Consider the following 22,843-nt stretch of genomic DNA (forward strand, 5'->3'; position numbering starts at 1 on the left):
TGCAATGCAAATGCATGTGTTTGATGTGGAATTGAAGTGGTGTATATATATATAGATGACCTTTTGTCCAACTCATATGTTGCTTAATTAGTTTGTACTATACACGCAATTCAAGTGCCACATCCACATGAAATATATTGGGAACTCACAGCTTTTTCATTCTATAATATATATAATGAATTGTATATTTAAACTATCACAGTCATGTTTTATGTTCATACATATTTGATATTTTTGTAAAAAAAATAAGTTTCAACTTGTATATAGATTAACATCTTGGGTAATCAGAAAAGAAAATCAAAGATAATTATATGAAATTATGAATTAATATCTCGCGATTAACTGTATATATATAAATATATACTTATTGTTTTTGGTTACTAACCATAACAAGAGAACACCTCTACCATTTACCAATTTGTAGGTTCATTTAGTCTAAACACACTTATTTTTATCTATACTATATTATATACTCATATTATAGAGTAAATTATATTTTGAGTTAGTTTTAAGTTTCTATCATTGAATTTTAAGTATCTAACAATCTATCAAAACAACATCACATCAATAACCTACATTACTTATCGTCGCCGCCACCACCATCAATCGTCGTCGCCGCCACCGCTACCACCACAACCACCACAATCGTCGTTACTACCGCCGCCGCCACCCTGCCACCACCAGCCACCCATATCCGCCACTACTGCCGCTGCCATTACATCACCGCACCACCACTGATACTGTCGTGCGTCACCTGTTGTTGCCACAAAACCGCTGTCGCCATTATACCGTCGCATCGTGCGAGCATATAACTCTATATTACTAATTTGGAAATGAATCAAACAAGTAACATAAATTGTATATATAAAGTCCCCAACATGAGGATATGTGTGCATGTGGTAGATCAAATCATATATGTTCATGAATGGATTTTGATATGAAATCGATTGTATGATATATAAGCTCGATAATTTTAAGCCATTCGATGGGTTCAAACAAATACCATATGTTTTTTTAAGGACGAACAAGTCACATGTGATCGCATAAATTAAACTATGTACCTAATAAGAAAAACACAACGACCATATATAATATATATAACAAATGATCAACATATAAATGTACGTACACCTGATCGAATACCTGATAATTATTAATTGATTACAAGTTACAACAAATTTATATATATACCAAAGAGCCTAATTAATACATGTGGTCTGGATAAAGCTAGACGATGTTCTCGATCATGTCCACTAGCTTCTTAGCTAGTATTAGAATATTATTATTAGCGCATGTTTGATACTTACTCAAATGGTTAAGAACATTTCTAACAATAACGTACACTTTTGTATAAGAATATTAAAAAGTACTATATATGATCAATTAATGGACATATATGAAATATAGTTTTCTTGTACTCTATTTGAAGTTCGTTTGCTTGTGGCCAAAATAGATATGTTCGTTCGAATTATACAAAAATGGAAAATAGTAAATAGAAAAAATATATATTTTTTAAAAAAGAATAACAATTATACTACGGTATTTACAGCTAGCTTGTCCATTATAGGATGAAAAACGTTATATTCAAATTTTGCGGCTCGTTGAGTCAATATATATGGACCATAAGCTTAATGTGAACTTTGTCTTCTTTCACATAATATACGATATTCCAGTGGCATCATTTCATATTTTCATGTATGAATTGAACGTCTTTACGTTGCTGATCATATGATCAACGCTTTCAGTTTGTTAGAGGAAAAAAAAAAGCAAAAAAATCGTTTATGAAAATTGAAAAAGTCCAATCAGTTACATAACTTATATATGGTAGTACAAAGTAGTAATACAATTATTATTATGCTTATATAAGAAACATGATAGATAGATGGCATCGAAGAATATATATTGATCAGAGGAAGAAAACAAAAGGAAGATTTGGACATACATCATGTGACTGAATGAAGTTTTGGCTTCGAACCCGACAAAACAACCGTAGCCAGGGTCCAATAGTACCTCAGCCTGGCTCCATGCATATCGAGAGGTGCTACTGCTTATCTTATACGTATACATCTCTATTCTGAGATTTATAACTTTCTTTTTTAAAAGCTTTTTCCTTTCTATAAGGTTATATCGAGATGACTAGTTATTTTTGACTCATTATAGTGCTTTAATATATAAAATTTTGTTCGTGACAGGCTCTAGTCATTTATTTAACCATTTTTTTTTAACAGCAAGTTAGTAGTTAGGAATTAACACTCGAAACACCACAATGAAAAATCTAATTATGCAATATGCAGAGCTTGAATCATACATGTCTGAGATGAAACTCAAGTTTCTCGAAAACTCCTACTAATAATGCACTCTTATATATGTAGGAAGTAGGATTCGAACCCTGATGAATTTCTCCAAAATCTAAAACTTATCAATGACCAAATTATATACGATGAGATTTATCATTTTCCGTTGTCTTTAACAGCAAAAAAGAATTTGTTTACACAAGTACAAGTGTACAACCAGAAAGAAATTAGAATGGAGAATCACCGAGCCACCTTAACAAAAAAACATTTAATCACTCTATGATAAGCAGAAGTCCACAACTCAGTATCAAAATGTTAATGTTTGAGTAAATTTATTAGTAATTGATGGAGCAAGCAAACACTCCAATATAAACGTCTCGTATAAAATCAGAACTCTTGGAAACTCCGATGGGGCGAAGGGCCACCAACACTATTGGCATTATACGAATAAAAATGCTAACGATGTGATTTGAACACATCATTTACACATGTTTTTAAGATGTTTTGCATCCAGACTGGATCATAGCACCAAAACAACACATGCTAATCATCAAAAGAAAACCCGAAGTGGTGTTCATGGTGAGATACATAGAAAAGAACTAAAACCACACCACATCTCATGATGCTCTTAGCACGGAAGGTGTCCATAATGTGATAAGCCTGTCACGCCAATCTTCAGACACATTACCCAACTCGTTTGCTTTAAATATGAAAAATGATGATTGATAACTTTAAACTTCACCTAGAGTACTAGTACTCACAATCAATAAGCACCAACGTGGGGTATTTCTTTTTTTACCAAAATCAAACTGACTCATACTCTATAACGCATTTCCACCAAATGGACCTGAGACATCCTAAATGTTTACAGAAATTAACTATAGCACATAGCCACATATCATACATCATACATGATTACCAAAATGCAAACAAATGGAGTAAAAATCATGCTCCCATACTTTAACCAAGGTTGCAACATTACTCTTTTTTGGTTAATTCGGTGAATAAGTGAAGAAAGATTACAACATAGCAGTGTATTCAGACACCAAAATCATCAAGTTTCCTTATCAAACTTGGACAAAACCATTTGACAAATCCTACAGTCATGTATACTAAAGCTCATCAAGGGTACAGATTTCATTAAAAAAAAAAAAAATGCCAAATGCAAGATCAGATAGAGTCATACATATGAGACTGAAAATCATTCCTTCCACATGTCTGCAAATTCATCGATCTCCAGTGGATTAGTCATCTCGTGCATTTTTCTTCTTGTCTTGGCTTTAACCTTCTTTGCATACTTGCCAGCCTTCTGCCTCTTCTCCAAAGCTCGTATCTAACAATAATACAAAGTTTTAAAAATCAGTAAGTCATGATATTAAGCCTTAAACGAACAAGATAAAAGAGTGGAGATCCAAGATCTTCCTAACCTGATTTGGTGAAACATAATACGGATTCTCATATAGAGTTGGACCTCCAAAGCTACCACCAAATATCTTGATAGGATTTAAACAAAACCTTGGTCCAACCTATCCATTTGAAAGTTATAAAAAAGTTTCAAGAACTTACAAGGGTGTCAATAACGTAATTTTACTAAATACATAGTAGTTTATAACTACAAACCTCAATCAGTGTCATCTTTTCTAGGCCTCCACGGTCAATTTTATCTGCTCCAGTATGAGGACATGATATCTGTTACATAAGATAATCAATAGTATTAACAAAGCTCACAGATAGAATCACCTCAAAATCATAAAATTTCATCAAATCAATTGCAACATGCCACAAACATAACTTTTTTGTTAACTTGACAAGAGAATAGTAAGATAAGAGTACTATTATTAGCATGCCAACTTTTTACAAGCTTCGCTAAAATGCCGATCATATGCCTTTCAAAATAAAAATCCCATATGAAGGCTATATTCAATTTACTACACTATATATACAGTAAAACAAACAAAGGGTAAAGGTCATATTGAACAATATGTTCACTATCTTCATCACCAACCTGATAATTACGGAACCATATGTGGTCATCGACAATTGAGAACACAAAGACATGGTCATGATAGGGCTTTGATTTCCTGTGCTCCTTGGGAGTTCCAAATATCTACTCCAATGTGACGAAAGCCAAAACAAAAGTTCAAGTTACTATCACGTATCACATCATCATAAATCATGCAGTGATGATCAACACAAAAGAAGGGTTGTTAAAGATAGATAAATAACAATAAGAAGCATTGTACAAACCATTTATTTAATAAGCAAGTCAAGAACTAGATACCTGCGTGATCATTTCTTTCAGGAGTTTCCAGTGTGGATCTTTATCAAAATTTGACGAAAATGTGAGAAGAGGACGGGAACCTTTAAGATGATTTCCAGTGAGCTTTAACTCTTCCATTGTGTGAACTAAATATACATAAAGAAAATCAATGCCGACCATATCATAACATATAAAGCTTCAGAAAAAACAGGTCAGAGGCTTCACACGTTTTCTGATTTGCACCACTGCCAAGGAGTTGTTCAAAAAGTGGGGTATCAAACGGCTTACCTGCATTCACTAAAAACTTCACAGATGGACCATTCGGGCACTTGGACATCCACAAGTAAAGGTCTTTGTGTTTCCTGCACTGAAAAATGAAAATAAAGGTATCACATATTGAGAGAGATAACAGACATGGCTAGATATGGGATCCCGGTAAATTAACACAACTTTGGCCCTAGAGATAGAAATGGTTCAATTTAGAAGTATTGATTTGTTTGAGCAATTTTCGATTAATCAAAGGATCTAAACGAGCGAATATCAGAACCCAAGATAAACTTTAAACAGTTCAAACGGGCCATTAATAACAGAACACATCATTCTTTTCCCAGAATTCAGCTAGAGTTCACCATGGCCAATGCGGGTACTACCTATCACAGTATCACCGCCTAGCAACTACCAAAAACCACAACTCACAAGATAAAAGAAACTACAGAAAGCAAACTTTTTCCTGGAATCAAACCCATGAAAAAACAACTTGATCAGACCATACATGAGTGGTATATTGATCCAAAAGTTTCAAAAGTATAAAAATTTGTTTTGTTCTTTTAATCATGTAAGAATGGAAAAAACTTAGAAATGTAAACCTTGGCTTAGGTAAAACCAAAATCTAAAAGTCAAACCCAAAACCAAAACCAAATATCGTACAACAAAAGATGATCCAAAAGACCAAAACCAAATACCAATACAAAAAGGACACTTTTAAACTATGTAACTGAGAACTCCTTAGGTTTGGAGCTCATGTAAGAAGCAGCATATTCTAGCATCTACTATAACCAAAAACGGTTCATGCAAATGCAATAACTGATTCTACTGGTTCTTTAGCTATATCCGATAGTAGTACATAATGCTCACTTTGTTATTTGGGCTACTTTTGGTATGTAACAAAAAAAAAGATTTAATCATTTACAGAGTAGAGAACATAATCAGGGAGAACTTCATAGGCATTTTGTAAAAACCGTGCACTTAGAGAGTGCAACCTCACCCTAAAAGTTCTGATTTTAGGACCATATGCACCATCTTTATACACTAAAATAAGCTCCACAGTTTTAGAAAATGTGAGGCACTCAATCGCATAAAATGTACCAACAGCGAACTTCTAGGGCACGCCATCTACCTTGTTAAAAACTGAACACCAAGTTATTTCAACTACAATCTAATCTTGAAGTCAAATTAGATGAACTAAACGTCTAAAAGCAAGCAATATATAACAAGATACATTTTAACGTATAAGCTCGGTCAAGTTAACAAGTTTTTGTATCACTTATTTTACAAATCACAGATTGAATGTGTTACAAACTCTACAAATCTCAGCAATCTTTCCTCACAAACTTTAAGCTTGCACTACATTCAAACAATCATAACAGCATACAAGAAGAATGATTAAAGAGATAAACTTGTAAAAATGATTAAAAAATAAAAAGGAAAAAACAAATAGGAATAAACCTCAAAAAAGAGACAAGAAGAACAGCTCTTAAGCTCAACAAGCTCGTTCAAAGTAGCTCCTTTTGTAGCCTTTGATTCCACTTTGTTATCTTTCTTACAGTGCGGTAAAACAGACACCAAATTCAACATCAAATGCCTATACCTGTATTTATCCAAAAACCAAATTAAAAGAAAAAACATCAATTTATAGAAATCCATTTGACAACATCAAAAAAAAAAAAAAAAAGAAATAAAACAAAAATAAAAAACCTGTAATTGATCCTGCGAGAACAAGTGACGAGAACTTTTTCTTTGTTTCTAAAACCAGGGGTAGAATCTTGTTGTTGATGGGGTTTATTATCTTTCCAGCCTAAAAGAGTACGTTTTGGTCTTTCGGGTGCTGTTTCTTCCTTTTTCACGGTGGTTTCTACTTCACTGTGTTTTCGTTTTTTGCCCATTTTTTTTATTTTGATTTTGAGGGGTGGTGAGAGATGGATGATATGTTTGCTGCTGTAAACCCTAGAGACTAGAAAGAGGGTTTAGCAGAGATTTTTATTTGGTTGACATGACATGAGATGGGTTGGAAGTTATTGGGCCTATTTTTCTATATAATGGATTATTGGACAATTGCGGGCTTATTGTGTTGTATCATGTATATATATGTTTTACTTGATTATTGAAACAACAAGAAAAAGAGTACTTTTTCGATTAAATAGAGACTGGAGGCATGCTCGTGAAATACGATAGTCGATGGCGGCGAATAGTACAAGCTATCCATATATAGGTAATTGATTTAAGAAAGATAATGTAGTTATTATAAGAGTCGGTGGATGAATGTTATAAATTATTAAATTAAGAGTATATGTTAGGTGGTACCTGTGTTAAATGGTGAACTATGTTTTAGATAGATCAAACATGTAACTTGAGAAAAAAAAAAAGAAGATATTGATGTTTTATAAGCTAGTTTAGATATACTCATGTAATGTGTGGTGGTGATGGATTTTTACAATCTTTTAAATTTCAGTGGGAATCAAGTTCGAAAAAAATTTCGTAAACTTTAATTGATACACATGGGAGGCCTGGAGGAGGTGCAAACAAGACATCTGTCCGGGACACAATTTTGATGGGGCACAAAAATTTTCTATATTATAATATATATGTAAAGGTTTTAGGTAAAATAAAATTATTAGAGTAAAACAAATAAACAATATATGTAAAAGTATAATATTATAATGTCTATCATTTTGTTAATGTTATAATATCTCAATTATATAAAAAAAATTTGCTTATATAATTGGATTCCTTAGAGTTAGGGACACTTTTTTTTTCGGCTCGGACTGGGCACTTGATTTTTCAGGGCCGTCACTGTTGATACCAAAAGCAAGTCAATCTCCAACTTTGGGTGGTTAAGGTTACGAGAATGTAAAAATTATGATATTTGACCAATTTTGTAAATGGAAATGATTGAGTGGAAAACAAGGGTATTTCTCAAATGATCATAAGATTTGGAGTATTGTTTGTACATAAAAAGAAAGTATGCTTTTACATTATGTTTTGAAAAGGCGAGCAATATTTAGTAGTGCTACAAATGGATTGAAAAATCAGGATGGCAGTTAGATTTTTCGCATGTGCAGCTTGGTGCAACGGGTTTTCACTATAATCCATGGGAGGTTGTTCTTATTCCGTCGCATTGGGATATCCTTTCTCATTTTAGTAGTCGCATTGATGTTTCGTGTGCTCTTATCTTATAGTCATGTTAGGATACTTGTTATCTGTTCTGAATTGGATTGAGTATTTTCTTGTTTTTGACTAGTTTTTTACTAGCATTTTTAATATAATATTATAATATCGTTTTAAAAAAAAGTGGAATAACAATGAAAATACTCAAAAATTAAATTTTATAACTAATGCCATATGTTTTTGGTCGTATATATTTTCTTGAATATAAATTACACTTCTTTCTTTTTTAAAATAATTTTCAATTGATATATGTTTAATGATTCTTATTGACATTTCAAACAAATAAATTTCACTGAATAGAAGTCAATGAACATATGTCAAAGGTTGATCATGTAATGAATAATTTTCCTTACATATAAATGGAACAATAGAAGGTGAATGATTTTTATTGAAACTAGGCTAAATTTATATCACAAACATATATCAATGGTACCAAATTCCTACAAAACCATTGCAACCAAAGACTCCTTCCTTCATCCATGGCGAACTCAAGCCAAACCCACAAGCTTCTCGCTTATCTCCCACACCTTGCGAGCCTTGCTCTCATTACTTGCTTCTTCCGACAATTGATTCTCAAACGAAGCCGAATCTTTGTTCCAGCTCCAATACACACCCGACTTTGTCAAGCTAGGATCACTCACAACCTACACCATAGAGATATTCATTATTAGTTGGTTAATCAACATGAGTTTGTGTTAAAAAAAAAATAGGTGTAAAAGTAAAATAAAATAACACCCTATGAAATTTTAAGGGTGTGTTTGGGATTGTTTATTAGAACTGATATACACGGATAAGCAGATAGTTAAACAATCACAAACGCAATAATCAGATAAGCAGTTTTAGTAAGAGTTACATACCTGTGCAAGTCGTTTGCCAGATTCAGCTTCAGAGACATACCCTTTGGTAATAAACTTTTGGAATGGAGGAAACAACATTCGGAAAAGAGGAATGTGTTCTCTAAACAACCCAGTGGTAGCAATGCAACCGGGGTATAAAGAAGCAAATGTAATTCCGGTTTCTTCATGATATCTCCTATGAAACTCTTGCATTGTGAGCATGTTACATATCTTACTATCTTTATATGCCTTTGCCCCATCAAACTTTCCTCCATCAATCATGGTTGAACTATTTAACCCATTCAAACCACCGGCTAAACCCCTCATGTCACCTAAGCTAGCCTTAGGTGGTACATTTCCTGCCAAAGTGTTAGTGTTTCCGGTAATTGACCCAACGATAATGAGCCTTTTTGAAGGGTAATCGGATTGTTTCATGTCATCAAGTAATAATCTTGAAAGAAGGAAATGACCAAGATGATTAGTTCCAACGCTTAGCTCGATTCCATCAGCTGTAAAAGTCGGTTCTCTGGCTGTTGGTTGATACACGGCTGCATTGCAGACTAATACGTCTAGTGGTCTACCCGATTGCTTGAAGTTGGCAACGAATTGTCGTACACTGTCCATTGATGCAAGGTCTAAATGCATCACGGTGTAATTGTCTCTTGACATTCCAGCTGATTTAGCTGCTCTTTCTGCTTTTAGAAAGTCTCTACATGCCATAATCACGTGCCACTTCCCTGTTTCTGCCAATGATTTAGCTGTGGCTAGACCCAAACCGGATGAAGCTCCAGTGATTATGACACTTCCTTTTCTCAATGTCTTCTTTCCCTCTGGTGCTGCTCGGGTCACGGCTGGTGCACTTGTGGTGGCTATGGCTTGTGGTCTAAACACTTTTTTGCAGGTGCATTCCATCTGCAAGAATTAAGTCATTGTAAATCCACGTATGTAAAAAACAGTTTGTTAATATTTCGAAAATTGTTACAAAATAAACAATGCACCTCTTTAGGTGCTTCGAATTAATTAAAGAGAGATTTTTTTCTTTAAAGATGAGCTAGAAAGCAAAAGTTGTTTTCTTTTTTTTTAATCTAATTATAGATATGCAAAATATTGCATACCTTGTTTCTTGATGTTAATGAAGTGGAATCAGCTTTCATGTGGTCAGAAAGTGAAATCCCAAAGAGGGTTGACTCTTTCGAAAATGAAGTAGTTTTTGCCATGAGATTGTTAACAGAAAAAGAAGTAGCTTGGAGAGCCATTTTTTTAGAGTGAAGTTAGATGTGTGTTTTAGAGGGAAATGAATGAAAACTTGGATATTTGATGATGTTAAAAGTGTTGGGTAATGTGGGTTATATATAGTTGTTATTGGATGTGATCAATGGATATGATTTCTAACTAATTACGGGTTATTAGTTTATCAATTTTCGTTGGATAACTTTATGTGTTAATCAACCAATCAGGAATAGAGATATGGATTCTATCACGTGCCTTTGACGATATTAAGTTGCACTTTCCAAGGTATGTGTTTTTTAGCTCCAAACTTTATGGGCTTGGAATGGGGAGTTCAAAACGACGAATATAGGAGTAAGTTTTTGTGTTTATTCATTTTGCGTATATGTTAAACACTTAAACGAGATACTGTTAAATATCAACTCTCGCATCCTATAATAATGTTCCAACAATGTGTTTTTACATACTTAAATTTTAACACGTCAAAATAGTTATAAGAAATTAAAAGTTTCGTTGTATTGGTTTTCATTGATTGACAATGACTATTTCATAGTATAGGCTTTGAATATCTTGCACTCTTTCCCGAGTCTCAATTTAAAATCTATTTGACAAACATACATACATTGTTATGAACATTGTAGGTTATTTATTGCAAAACTAACAATCTCTTTTTTATGTCTCTTCTGACTTTTGTAAATCTTAATTTTAGTAGGGGCATACAAGAGAGTAAATCAACCCCAAAACAATACAACCCAATTACATCATATACAAAGAAATACTTACACCATTTATTCCAATCTAATTTTCTAACCTTCGATTTATTTTTAACCAAAGAAAACCAAGAGACTTGATATTTCTCATAATGTCTTCACTCGATCCTCAACCGTTGGAGAAGCATGTTTTGTCTTCCAGCAGACTAGACAAACCATACCATGAATGGCTTTCTTTCTTCCATTCTTGGCTCAATATGCTAAGCAAGATTCACAAGATCCAGATTATGCAAGACCTTAACAGGAGTTTTGAACAAAATAGTTTCTTCCAAATCTTGATTATGTTGTTTAATATGTTGAAATCCAACTTTTGGTATGATAATACTAAAAAGAAATTTAAATGATAACTCTGAATCTCTGATCAATTCTACAAACCATTCTTGTTTTAAACATCGAGACTTGAGACGGTAAATGCCAGATATTACATCACCGTTAGGACATTATTATTTTAGGACCAGTTTCAGTCCCATGGCCAAAAAGAGGGAAAGAGCAAGATCGAAAAACACTAGTAATTGTATACACAATCAAGAATACTTTCATTTTCACCAACACAAAATAAGTTAAAAGGGGGGAAGGAAGATACAAAGAACGAATACACAAGAATGAATCGTAAAAGAACAAATTAATATCTTCAAGTCTCTACAGTTCATCATCGTTTTCTAGACTCCCCAACCGTATTCTCCTCACTTTTTTTTTTCTTTTTTTAATTTCTTTTTGGTTATTTTCCCCCAACAACTCTATTTGTTTTTCCTACTCGAACTGGCTCCTCCATCAGTTCCAAATTTGAACAAGCAGAAGTAGCATAAAAAGAAAAGAAGACTCTCCTGCTAAATTTTACAAATCATTGAAGCTATCTGTACAACCATCCACTTATATCCGTACCGGTATTCCAAAATTCTGGAATGTTCTGATTTCCCCACGTAGTCCCGCTGTCACAATCACCATACCCCATGCTGACTTCCCTGGGCTCATCCCGTTTGAAAAATCAACACTGGTCCGAGGACTTGGGTTCTTAGAAGCCAAAACAAGCTTTTCCTCTGGCCATGTAGCCGACATCCTATCGTAAAGGTAACCATTGGTTGCACTAGAGATAGTTCCATGAAGAGGGCTGCTGCTACAGCCAGAAGCTAGTAATGGAGAAGCGTCTTTTCCATTACTGTCATCTGCTGGTGTAGGGGGATGGTTAGCCGAAGACACATCGTCTAACCGGTCCCTTTCGCTACTTAACCTAGTGGGTTCAGCAAACCCATCTTGAAAACCCCAACAGGCATCTGTCATACCAGGCCATGGAACAGCCACTGATACATCTTGACAATGGAAGTGCTCGTAGGATTGAGTAACTGTAACCCCTTTGTTTCTGCTAGCACGAGAATCACCTTCGTGTTTCCAAACATATACATTGGAATCCTCACTGGCACAAACCACGTATCTACCATTTGCTGTAAGGTGGGCTGAAATTTGGCTGTTTGTGTTGCGAAACCCTGTAACAAGATATTAAATAGAATTAGGAAACCAACAAATCATGTAAAATTAACACTAATTAGCGTTACCTTTAAACTTATGGACAAGGTCAACACCATCAACAACACGAATTCGTGAATCCGCAGACGTTATGAGCACTTCTGATGTACTGCCTGGAACAAACTGTATAGAAATGATAATTGTCAGTACATGGGTTAAAAACCAAAAGGAATCATGACCCTAAAGACTAAAGGCACGTAATAGAGGAGAAAAGATAGGCGGGTTGGGCAACAGGTATATAAGGGTCACTATTAAATACATGCCAAAAACGGACTGAGCCAAGTTCAGAAATCCATAACACCTTTTAACCGATTGCACCTTTTGCCCAGTTGCCCCTTTTTCAGTTATGATTACACAAGGAATATTATTACAAAAAAATCTGCATCTTGAAAAAAGTGTTTGATGGCAGTGTTTAGTTAAATTAGTTCCGGTGGCTTATCCATGTCCAACCCACGACCCACTTCACAAACTCCTCAGTTAGATATTTTTATTTCACTTGAATCATAGATGAAGTTGAGCCCATTGATAGGCAAATGGGTCGAAACTGCCTCATCTAACATATAATAGCTTTATTACCTGAAACCCGGTAATTTTTTTATGGTGTGGCTTCTTTTTCTTATTTTGCAGGTTGATCTGACTCTTCTGTTGCAACTTATTTTCTGGAAGACATGGAGAAAGGTAATATAAGCAACAACAAAAAAATGAGAACCATAAAAACACGCAAAAAAACAGCGAAGTACCGCTGGTGTTATACAGACGGCAGCTCCCCTTATATGAACCAACAAGCGCAGCCTTCAAGAATCAACGAAATTTTTTTTCAGATACATTAGATCTTTGCCCAATTTGTATTTTTGTTACATAAAATTGAGATGATACTGAATAATGAATAATATGGCTCAACCTGACCGTCAGGTGTATAGCAAGCAGAAGTGACCATCTCATGTAGATCATTCCAATCAACAACTTGTCGATCAGGAATGCTCCATATGCGAACCTTGGCATCTAGAGACCCACTGATAAAGTATCTATCATCAACAGGATTAAACTGGATGCAAGTCACTGTATCAAAAAATAACATGGGAAAAGAGACTTGGTGAATATCATAAAAGAGGACATGTACGCTCCGCAAGAGAACACACAAGTTTCGATTGGTCATTAATAAGTTTAATGAGTGGGTGTGAAAAAAGATTCAGACTGAAAAGCGTCATTTTTTATTGCCACTTATAAAATGGTTGTGTTGAGCCACAGTCACTACTTTATCCATTTCTTTTAAGATTAAGGTGTAAATTGTGATTACATAAACGTTATTAATGATAACTTGATTCTTTGAATATATGAATAAGAGGTTGTATGACCATTTAATATGTTTCCCTTAACGTTACTCTTTTTATTTATCTCTTTGAGATGAAAGCACAGCCCAAACTGACATATTAATAAATTAAATGGGTTTAAATTGCCACCTCTGGTCATAAAGTATCATCTAATACTGTCTCTAAGTAGTAAGAAAACAATTCTTACCATAATCGCTGTGAGAAAAGACCTTTAAACATGACTTGCTAGACAACTGCCACAACCGTACTGTTTTATCCATGGAGGATGAAAGCAAATGCTGAAATTGGAATTTATCGTCAATAAGAGTTTTCACGTACACTTTGCAACAATAGGAACAGTTATGGAAACAATCATATGTGACAAAAGAGAATGTACAATTGACAAAGAATTTATACAAATAAGAGCAGAAGTAAAACTTCATGTAACACGTTAGTTCAAGAAACCTGGGACTAATATCCAACAACTAAATGGTGGTACCAATAATGAACGATGTCAGGTTTTCTTATAAATAAATGACTATATTATTACCACATGCAAGAAGATGCTACACAGATCACTGTAGAAGTAAGGGGAAAGAAAACCTGTTCAGATTTGTAAAATCCAAACAATCACCAAAATCCATTCATAACCTAGATGGTACACTAAAAAGGAATCATTTAGCAAGCTCTTAATAATGACAAACCAGTATCATGCTGGATACAACCCAGAATTTGAAACTTAACTGCCTTCTAACTTCTATTTAAACCAATGTACCCAAATCCTTCTTTTAAGGTAGAGACTTACACATCCTAACCACCCATTGTTACACTTTTTTGTCACAACTTAGACATAAAGAGCCCTCAACCTCTAGGTTGAAAGGTACCCCAATACTAGGCACTTTGGTAATGCACCTAATAGCACATCTCAGACTTAAAATCTACGTTGGATTCATCTTTAAACTAAAACGATGTATGTTCACTTTATAAAACAAAGTTACACGACGAGTAAGTAGCCACAGCATAATCTACATATTTTTAGGTAAAATTCTGCTCTTGCTCATCGACCTGGCTCAGCACCTTCCGCTGATCATCAATCTTTATAACAATACGTGTTCGAGGGCAATGGTAAAAGGCTAGCCAAATACAGTTTCTTACTCTATACAATCCTAATAAAAAATTACTTCAATGGACGATATGTACGATGTAGCTGATATGGATTTGATATCAGGGTAGTCTGGAATATTCTTTTAATCTCCATCCAGAGCCCTCACTATGTCATTGCTCCAGGAGGAAAAATAGAGACATATCTTCCAAATTCTATAGCAAATTTACTCTAACAGACATTCCAATAGACAATGTATGCTTCTTCAAATGACCATTACAGTAGAACCGCTTATGAAGATTATAAGCAGTTGCGGTGACATCCTAGCCAACTGTCTACTAGTATTAGCATAAGTTCAAACTGAAATTGATTTTTAAAAAAGCTAAAAGGCCTGTGTCATGCAAGGGTATAGCCAGATATGTATAATTTGGAGGAGGCTAATAAAGTCTAGCATATAAGGAATTGTGACTAATTATCTTTAAAACCCATAGTTGTAATGGTTATTCATGGGCAATCTGAACATACGTTGCCTCTTAATCAGCTTAATCTTTTTGCTCTACCTAATTGTGATTAAGGAAGATAGTCAAGACCACAGATGGTAAACTAATACCCGAACTAAGTTTCCATGTTTGTTAATTCAATTACTCCAACAAACATATAACATTCATGCTATATATTCAAATATAATTTTAAAAAAAAGAAACTTCTAATCTTTAAAATACTAGTTAATTAAGATTCTGGCTAACCTGAGATTTGGACCAGGACAGGTCAAGCACATCATTCAGATGCCCATTGAAAGAACAAATGGGTTTTTCTGACAACGCAAATACAGTCTCCGGCACAACGATAGGATCCAAGCTTATAGACTTTCGGCTTATAGATAGTCTTCCTCTTCGTTTCCTTTCGGGTACACTTTCCAAACTTGAAGGTAGTGGTATTGACTCTGGCGAACCGTTGGACATCAATAACACATTCAAATTTCCATCTTCCTGTTTATCAAACAACAGATCGCCTTTCCTTTCTGAACCAACAACTTCCCAAATATGGATGAGACAATCCTCACCCGCACTAGCAAGATATTTCCCATCCAAACTAAACTTAATAGTCCATATAGAACCATTATGAGCCTGAATCTCTTGACTTTTATACAAAGCTGTAAGATCTTTAAAAGATTTTCCATACTGCCGAACCCGAACTCTCTCTGGACCATGAAAAGAAGCATCTTGACTATCATCAGTAGCTGAACTAGACCGTCTCCCACCCTTCTCCGACGACGTATCTCTCTCATCACTACTCCGTCTCTCTTTGCTCCCTGTAACCGAACTAGCTACATTCTTAATACTCTTTAACCAACTCCCTTTCTTTTTCAACTTAGATCCACTCCCACCACTACCATTCCCATTCAAATCAACCAAATCCTCACCATTACCAGCTTCAACATTCTGCCGTCTCATTAACTCCTGAACAATCGGCGAATGTCCAACACACATTTCAAACTCTTCCATCGTCAAATGCCTCCCCGTCCCAACTTCCTTCAAATTCCCACACATTCCATCCTCTCTAACCTCCTTCACCACAAACTCCTTCCCATTATCCAAATTCTTAATCGTACACACCGCATCATCATCTTCACCACCATCCCTTCCCAAATCCACATCCAAATACATCCCAACCGAATCACCCCCATTCCTATCAACACTCACATCACATTTCACAATCTCCTCACTCCGCCTAACAACTTTACCCGTAGGCGGCTTACAAACACTATTACCATCACCAACACCAACACTCGACGATCTCACCAACAAATGTTTCTCACTATCCTTATCATCATCATTATTATTATCAACCTTATTATTTACACTTTCAGAATTAATTAAAAGAATTTCTTCACAATTAGTAGTATTATTATTACTATTCAAATTTAAATCACCACGTGTTTCATGATCAGCAGATTTCGACCGTACGATTACAGACGCAATACGTATATCCTCCTCGTCTTCATCGTAATCATCTATATCTAACTGATCCGCAGATATTGACTTACCTAAAACCGGCGGCAGTCCGAGCTGCCGCAGCAACCTCGACCTCCGTTCCTCCACCGACGACGGTTGTGAGATCCATACGTCATAGCTTCCGGTGACTCCATTCGGAAACCTATAGATCAGTACAAACACATTTTATTAAAATCATTATTAATATGTATATATGTATGTGTATTATATATAGATATAGATGTTATGTTTATTAATAGAAAGTGAAATTGAGATCTGGAACGTACACGTGGCAGTGATTATTAATATCTTCTTCATTATCTGAAGAAGATGAAGAAGAGCAAGTAGTAGAGGAAAGTAACCGATCAAGAGACTCGTAGAAAAATTCGTTGTCGTTTTGGTCTTCAGCTTCGTCGTTTTGGTTACGAGATTTGCTCATTGTTCGGGCATTCTCATCGGAGAAATGAAAATGCCCGCCGGCGCCGGTGATCGGAGATCGAGGTATAAGTAAGTTAAGTTTGTTAAAAGAGTTAGTTAAAAAAAAAAAAAGAACAAGTCTTTCTCTCTCTCTCTGAGATCCGCGGTGCTGAATGAAACGATGTCGTCTTGGAGTATTGTGTGTCGTTACTGGGAAAATTAAAATAGAAAGAAGTGGGTTGGGTTTGGTTTTGTATGTGTGTGTGTGTAATATGGCCACTAAAGTGAAACCACCGCAAATTTTTTAAATAATTAATTTGAATAATTTTAATGTATAAATAATAAAATAATTGCTGTAGAATTATTTGCCATATGCATTGTGAAAGAACCTTCAACAATAAATTATACGGAGTATTTGTCTCTCCATCTTGATTTATTAATTAAAAACAGATGATGAAGCTTGTAATTAAAAAAATTATTTAAAAGAAAAAGTGGTGTCAAAAGTAGATGTATATTACCAATGTTTACACCAAGTGGGTAACTAAAATGTTGGGAAGTGGATGGATAAGTTCAATCATTGAAGTTTGTTTAGTTTTGTCTAGAGGCAGTATATAGTACTCATATGGGTATGTGTTTTTTACAAAAAAAAATATATATATATATATCACTCCTAACTTCTTTTTTTTAAATCCTCTTAACAATATAATCATGATATATGATGTATACATTCGACACAAAATTAAGACATTGAAAGGATTGGTTAGAAAAATCTATCATCATTCATTTTTTTAAATGCAAATATTAGCAAGCGTTCATGGTTAGTATTTAAGTTAGTAATTCATCATAATGTATAATTGTATATAACGGGTTCTGAGCTCCAAATCTTGATTAAAAAAAGTCTCAAAGAAAACCTCATGACTAACTCACTTAAATGAAATTAGTTTACTTATATATTATTAATCTGTATAAGGAAAACCAGCACATGACAACTAAGTTTTAAACCCCGATCTATAGGTAAAATCTTATCATGTCTCCACACTATATTCTCTAGTTAATTGCTAGTAGGTCTAATTCTCGTTAACATGATTCGTACATATTTAGCTAGATAAATAATTTGTTTTGCATTTATGTGGTAGGTTAGTAAACACTTAAACACTTAAGATAACCACTTAAAGACGATTAAGTAGGTAATGAATTTCATTCACCCTTTGATTTTGGGTACAATGGAGTATGAACCAATATTAAGTGATAACGATTAAGTTGGTAATGAATTTTCATTAGATGTTACTAAAAGCATATAAGTTATTTTTTGTAAATATTGGTTGATGTGATCATATTTATGTCTAGATCGAAAAAATAAGGGAAGACATGTTTACAATGCAATTTTTTTCGTTGGATTTTATTTTACTAATATTTTAAGTTGTTTAAATCATTTTCTAGAAAAATGTTACTTTAATACTTCGTATATAAGTTATTTTCGTAAATATTGGTTGATCTTAGCATATATAATTAGTCTATGCGTTGATCGAAAGAAATAAAGGGAAGACATGTTGACTATGTAAATTTTTCTTTGGGTCCACTAACATATTAAGTTGTTTAATCAGTTTATGGAAAAATGTTACTTTAATACTCCGATAAAAAAAGTATTGGAATGACTCATTTCACCATCACTTTTTAAAACGACAAAATGGTTTCGATGATCTCGAAACATATATGTTAGATATATTCACTAGCTGCTCAAGCAATGTTGGGGTCTAAAGCGAAACAAAAAAGTGAGACCTATTTATAACTAAAACTTATATAAAAAGAACACAATACCCAAAACGTATTACAATGTACTTAATCAAAAGTCATTTTAAACTACACATAATTTGATTTTTTTTAAGCTTCTCTTATTTATTTTTATTTTCAAATTTTCTTTATATGATTTTTTCTCTCCATACATAAAATAAATTGATATATTTAATTTATATATAAAATTTGAGGCCTTTAATAATACGGGGCCCAAAGCCCTTACTTTCTTTGCCTTACCCTCAAACCACCACTTCACATATTGAACGAACAGGAGGAAGGTCTAAGTTCATACAATCATACTAGTAACTTTACAAATATTTATAAGAAAAGGCATATATTATATTATATTATATTATATTATATTATATTATATACTGTATTAAGTTTTGAGAAAATGATGTGATGAGATGATGGACCATGCTAGTATTAGATAGGGTAGGAGGAGGACAGAGGTGTAGACCATCATCGTATAGTAATAGTACATTTGTGTATCCTCCCCCACCACCAATACAGTGTTACAGACCACACAAAAATATACCCTCTTTTTTAGTACAAAAACCAAATTCATTTCACCTTAAAATTATTAACTGGCTTCTTTTACTCCTACAACAACATATTAAATTGTATCAATAAGTTGGGGTACCTTTTATTATTAACAAAGATAAAGTGTACGTTTTGTAGCAAGACTTACAATGTTGTTGTTCAAGTTATTGTATATAGTCTTATTCCTGATATTAACTTAATTTGTTGATGATTGTTCGTATTAATAATACGAGCTTAAACTCAAGTTTGACTCGACTAGTTTATATATAGCTCAAAGATAAACACAACAATGAAATTATATTGTTATTAAGGTCGTATAAGGGGAGGACCTATTCAATTCTAAGGAAGATTGAGATGTTTTCTACTAAATGACTCATGAGTCTAGGCATTCCAAAATTATTTATCTAAACAACAGATCTTAAACGTGTTAAAAAATGAATATATGTTATTCCAACTTGATTATTCCTAGTGAAAGGATGTAACGAGCTAGATATTATATTAATTTGTAACTTAATCAAATTGTTGTGTACCATATCCACATTGTCAAACAAATATCTATAGCCCATTGAAACCTTCAACGTGACATAATGTAACAGTAGGCCTCCATTATAGCGACTCGCGGTGATCAAGTTGTATCTCTACCTATGATTTAATTACTTAAACCCATTCAATACATGTCGTGGACCACTAGTACATTATAGATGTCTACTTATAGTCTATCAAAATTGTAATCAATAAAACGAATGTAAAATTTCTTCAAATTAGGCAACCAACTTAGTGAGCGAGCCCGGGCCAGGGCCAGGGCAAAGCAAACAGAAAAGAGAAAAGATTTGCTAACAAATTACGGATACAGGAAACATTGGGTAGGTTGTGTAATTACGAAAAGTATAGGGGTGATGGTGACATTGATCGAATTTGTGAAAAAGCTTGTTGGTTTTGACTCTAAGAATAACAGAAAATTTAAAGACAAAATCAAACCTGTCAAATCATTGACTTAACCGAAACTCCCCCAAAGAGCCAAATTAAATTCTTTAATGTTTTTTTAAACAGTAAATGTTAAACAAAATTCTTTGATGTTTTGTTTGCGTAAGAGAATTACGTTTGGATTATGGATTAAGATTTTTAAGTTCGAAACTAATATAATACTAGCTTTGTTGAATATTATGCTCACAAAAAAAAAGAACATATTTTTACACCACAAAAATCACAACATGACCTATCAAATTGTTTTTAACTTGAGAAGATCCTTATATTTCAGTTATTTATACGTGAACCCGAAAATAAATATCTAAAATATTTTATAAGAATAAAAAATTTAAAAATTTTATATGTAAAGTGAACGATTTCATAGAGTTACACAAAGATAACCAAACAAATTAAGATAATGAAAAGCAAAGATAATTAAGACGAATGAAAGTAATACTCGTCTAACAAACTATATATAAACAAAAATGGAATGTTATAATTATTGTTATTTGTTATTTTGTTAATCTTAGAAAAATGAAAAGCAAAAGTCGGCTTAATTAAGAGGTCGGTGAATAGTGAATTGGCAAACGAGAGAGGCAGAGGCACTTTTTGACACCAAACAAACATGCGTGCGTTGTTGCTCGCTCGCTTCCTACACACACTTTGACAACTCAATATACACACATACATAGCTCACAACTTCTTTACTTTTCATTTACACCTATGTTACAACACCTATTTATTAAGCTCACCTCGAAATTGTATTTGTATATTTGATTTACACTATAATTAAACATAAACAATCACCCACATATGTTACACGAATAACTTTTTAGTGTTTTTAAAGATAAAGCAAGTTATAAGAAAGATACAATATTTGCACCTACTGTTGATTTCAAATTAATTATTCTGCTCAAACAGTTTTGTTAGTATTAATTATGACACACACGAACAATTGCTAAAATTAACAAAATGACAACACCAACATATGTGTGTTTATAAAATGCTTACATTTTTTTTATATCTATATCTATATTTGAGTCATATACAAAAATGATAAACTTTCGTAAAGATTAGCTTAAAAATCCTCTTAAACTTTAAGAAAACTAATTATTTTATTTGATTTTGCCCTCTGATTTTTTCACATGTCATCATCCAATAGTTAGGAGGATTTTTAGGCTATTTTGTTAAAAAGATTAATAATTTTTCATAATCAAAATATTAAACATGTTTAGTAATGACGAGTTCATTAATCTGTCTATAGAAAAGCAGATTAGACAGACTTAGAAAAGGACTGCGGAGTGCGGACCCACTATGCAAGATATAGGCGTGATCTTTTTTGCTTCATTGGGGGAAGCACTTCGTTTCATTATTTTACAATAATAGAAATCGTGAATTTTGCTGTTAAAAAAAAATTAGAAATCGTGAATTTTGCTTGCATAAAATTGGACATAATACTTTTGTTTCAAAACTATTATCTATGATAATACTAAAATAATATTGTTTCATAAAAGATTAAACCACTATACATTATAAACGATACCTACTTAATTTAATGTACAAAAAGAAAAGAAAAAACCTACTTCAGTTTCAAATTTGTATTGTAATAATGACTCATACAAAATGTGAGGTACACTAAAGTAGTCTACTTTTTCTTTTCTTTTCTGATTTAAAATACAATATTAAAAGATTGTGCATGCTTATATATAGATAAGCCGAGGCCAAAATTTAATAGTGTTGAACATTAATTTGAACTATTTGTGATTTTGTGTAATCTGGGAATGAAATATGAAAATTTAGGAAGATGACTTGTGTGTAGTTTAATGGTAGTGTAACGTGGTTATTATGATTTAATTAGTGACAGACAGCCCACGTGGCTTGATTCCCACTAAACAGCCTGTTAATGGTCATTTTTAGTACTTTTTGCTACTTGCTTAATTGTAAATTTGATGTGTGCAAGCATAACTAAAAGAAAATGCATAGCATTATTCGATTTATAAAAATAATAAAATGAAGCAAGTGATTGTTAGAATATGTCCACCATTTAATTAGTTTACAAAAAGTGTACATGCGTGGGAACGAGCTTCTTTTTTTTTTTTTTTGAGGCGTTATGATGGAAATTAGTCGATTACTATGGATAATCGGTTAATTAAATATACACCAATTAAGTTAGTAACGGACATTCATAGATAATTAAGCTTTTGTCATTTCTTTTTCAAACTGTATAAGTTCTAACGAAATGAAACATTAGTATATGGGAAAATTACTACAATAGTCATATTTAAGAGATTATGTCCACATAACACCTATAAATTTTTTTACCACAATGGGCATAATATCCTTACCACCTACCCTTATTAGTAAG

The 22,843-nt window shown here is 33.4% G+C and overlaps 3 protein-coding genes across 3 annotated transcripts; all 3 read right to left on the reverse strand.

Moving 5' to 3' along the window:
* Nucleotides 1–3,218: 3,218 nt before the first annotated feature.
* LOC122594148 (ribosome biogenesis protein BRX1 homolog 1) lies at nucleotides 3,219–6,791 on the reverse strand. Its single transcript, XM_043766620.1, has 8 exons — nucleotides 6,529–6,791; nucleotides 6,280–6,421; nucleotides 4,843–4,921; nucleotides 4,576–4,700; nucleotides 4,300–4,401; nucleotides 3,915–3,983; nucleotides 3,722–3,820; nucleotides 3,219–3,627 (listed from the first exon to the last, which is right to left on the reverse strand). The coding sequence occupies exons 1-8, from the start codon at nucleotides 6,714–6,716 to the stop codon at nucleotides 3,496–3,498; spliced, it is 936 nt and encodes a 311-aa protein (XP_043622555.1). The 5' UTR covers nucleotides 6,717–6,791; the 3' UTR covers nucleotides 3,219–3,495.
* A 1,538-nt stretch (nucleotides 6,792–8,329) lies between these two features.
* On the reverse strand, nucleotides 8,330–10,093 carry LOC122594147 (protochlorophyllide reductase-like). The gene is made up of 3 exons (XM_043766619.1): nucleotides 9,950–10,093; nucleotides 8,856–9,746; nucleotides 8,330–8,642 (listed from the first exon to the last, which is right to left on the reverse strand). Exons 1-3 carry the CDS (start codon nucleotides 10,088–10,090, stop codon nucleotides 8,487–8,489), a joined length of 1,188 nt encoding a protein of 395 aa, XP_043622554.1. The 5' UTR covers nucleotides 10,091–10,093; the 3' UTR covers nucleotides 8,330–8,486.
* Nucleotides 10,094–11,343: 1,250 nt separating this feature from the next.
* LOC122594145 (WD repeat-containing protein 44) lies at nucleotides 11,344–17,430 on the reverse strand. The gene is made up of 8 exons (XM_043766618.1): nucleotides 17,046–17,430; nucleotides 15,511–16,921; nucleotides 13,871–13,961; nucleotides 13,254–13,411; nucleotides 13,093–13,144; nucleotides 12,929–13,011; nucleotides 12,382–12,475; nucleotides 11,344–12,312 (listed from the first exon to the last, which is right to left on the reverse strand). Exons 1-8 carry the CDS (start codon nucleotides 17,195–17,197, stop codon nucleotides 11,702–11,704), a joined length of 2,652 nt encoding a protein of 883 aa, XP_043622553.1. The 5' UTR covers nucleotides 17,198–17,430; the 3' UTR covers nucleotides 11,344–11,701.
* Between the last annotated feature and the right edge of the window lie 5,413 nt (nucleotides 17,431–22,843).

This window comes from Erigeron canadensis, chromosome 3 (genome assembly GCF_010389155.1).
Source record: "Erigeron canadensis isolate Cc75 chromosome 3, C_canadensis_v1, whole genome shotgun sequence".
NCBI classification, from domain to species: Eukaryota; Viridiplantae; Streptophyta; class Magnoliopsida; order Asterales; family Asteraceae; genus Erigeron; species Erigeron canadensis.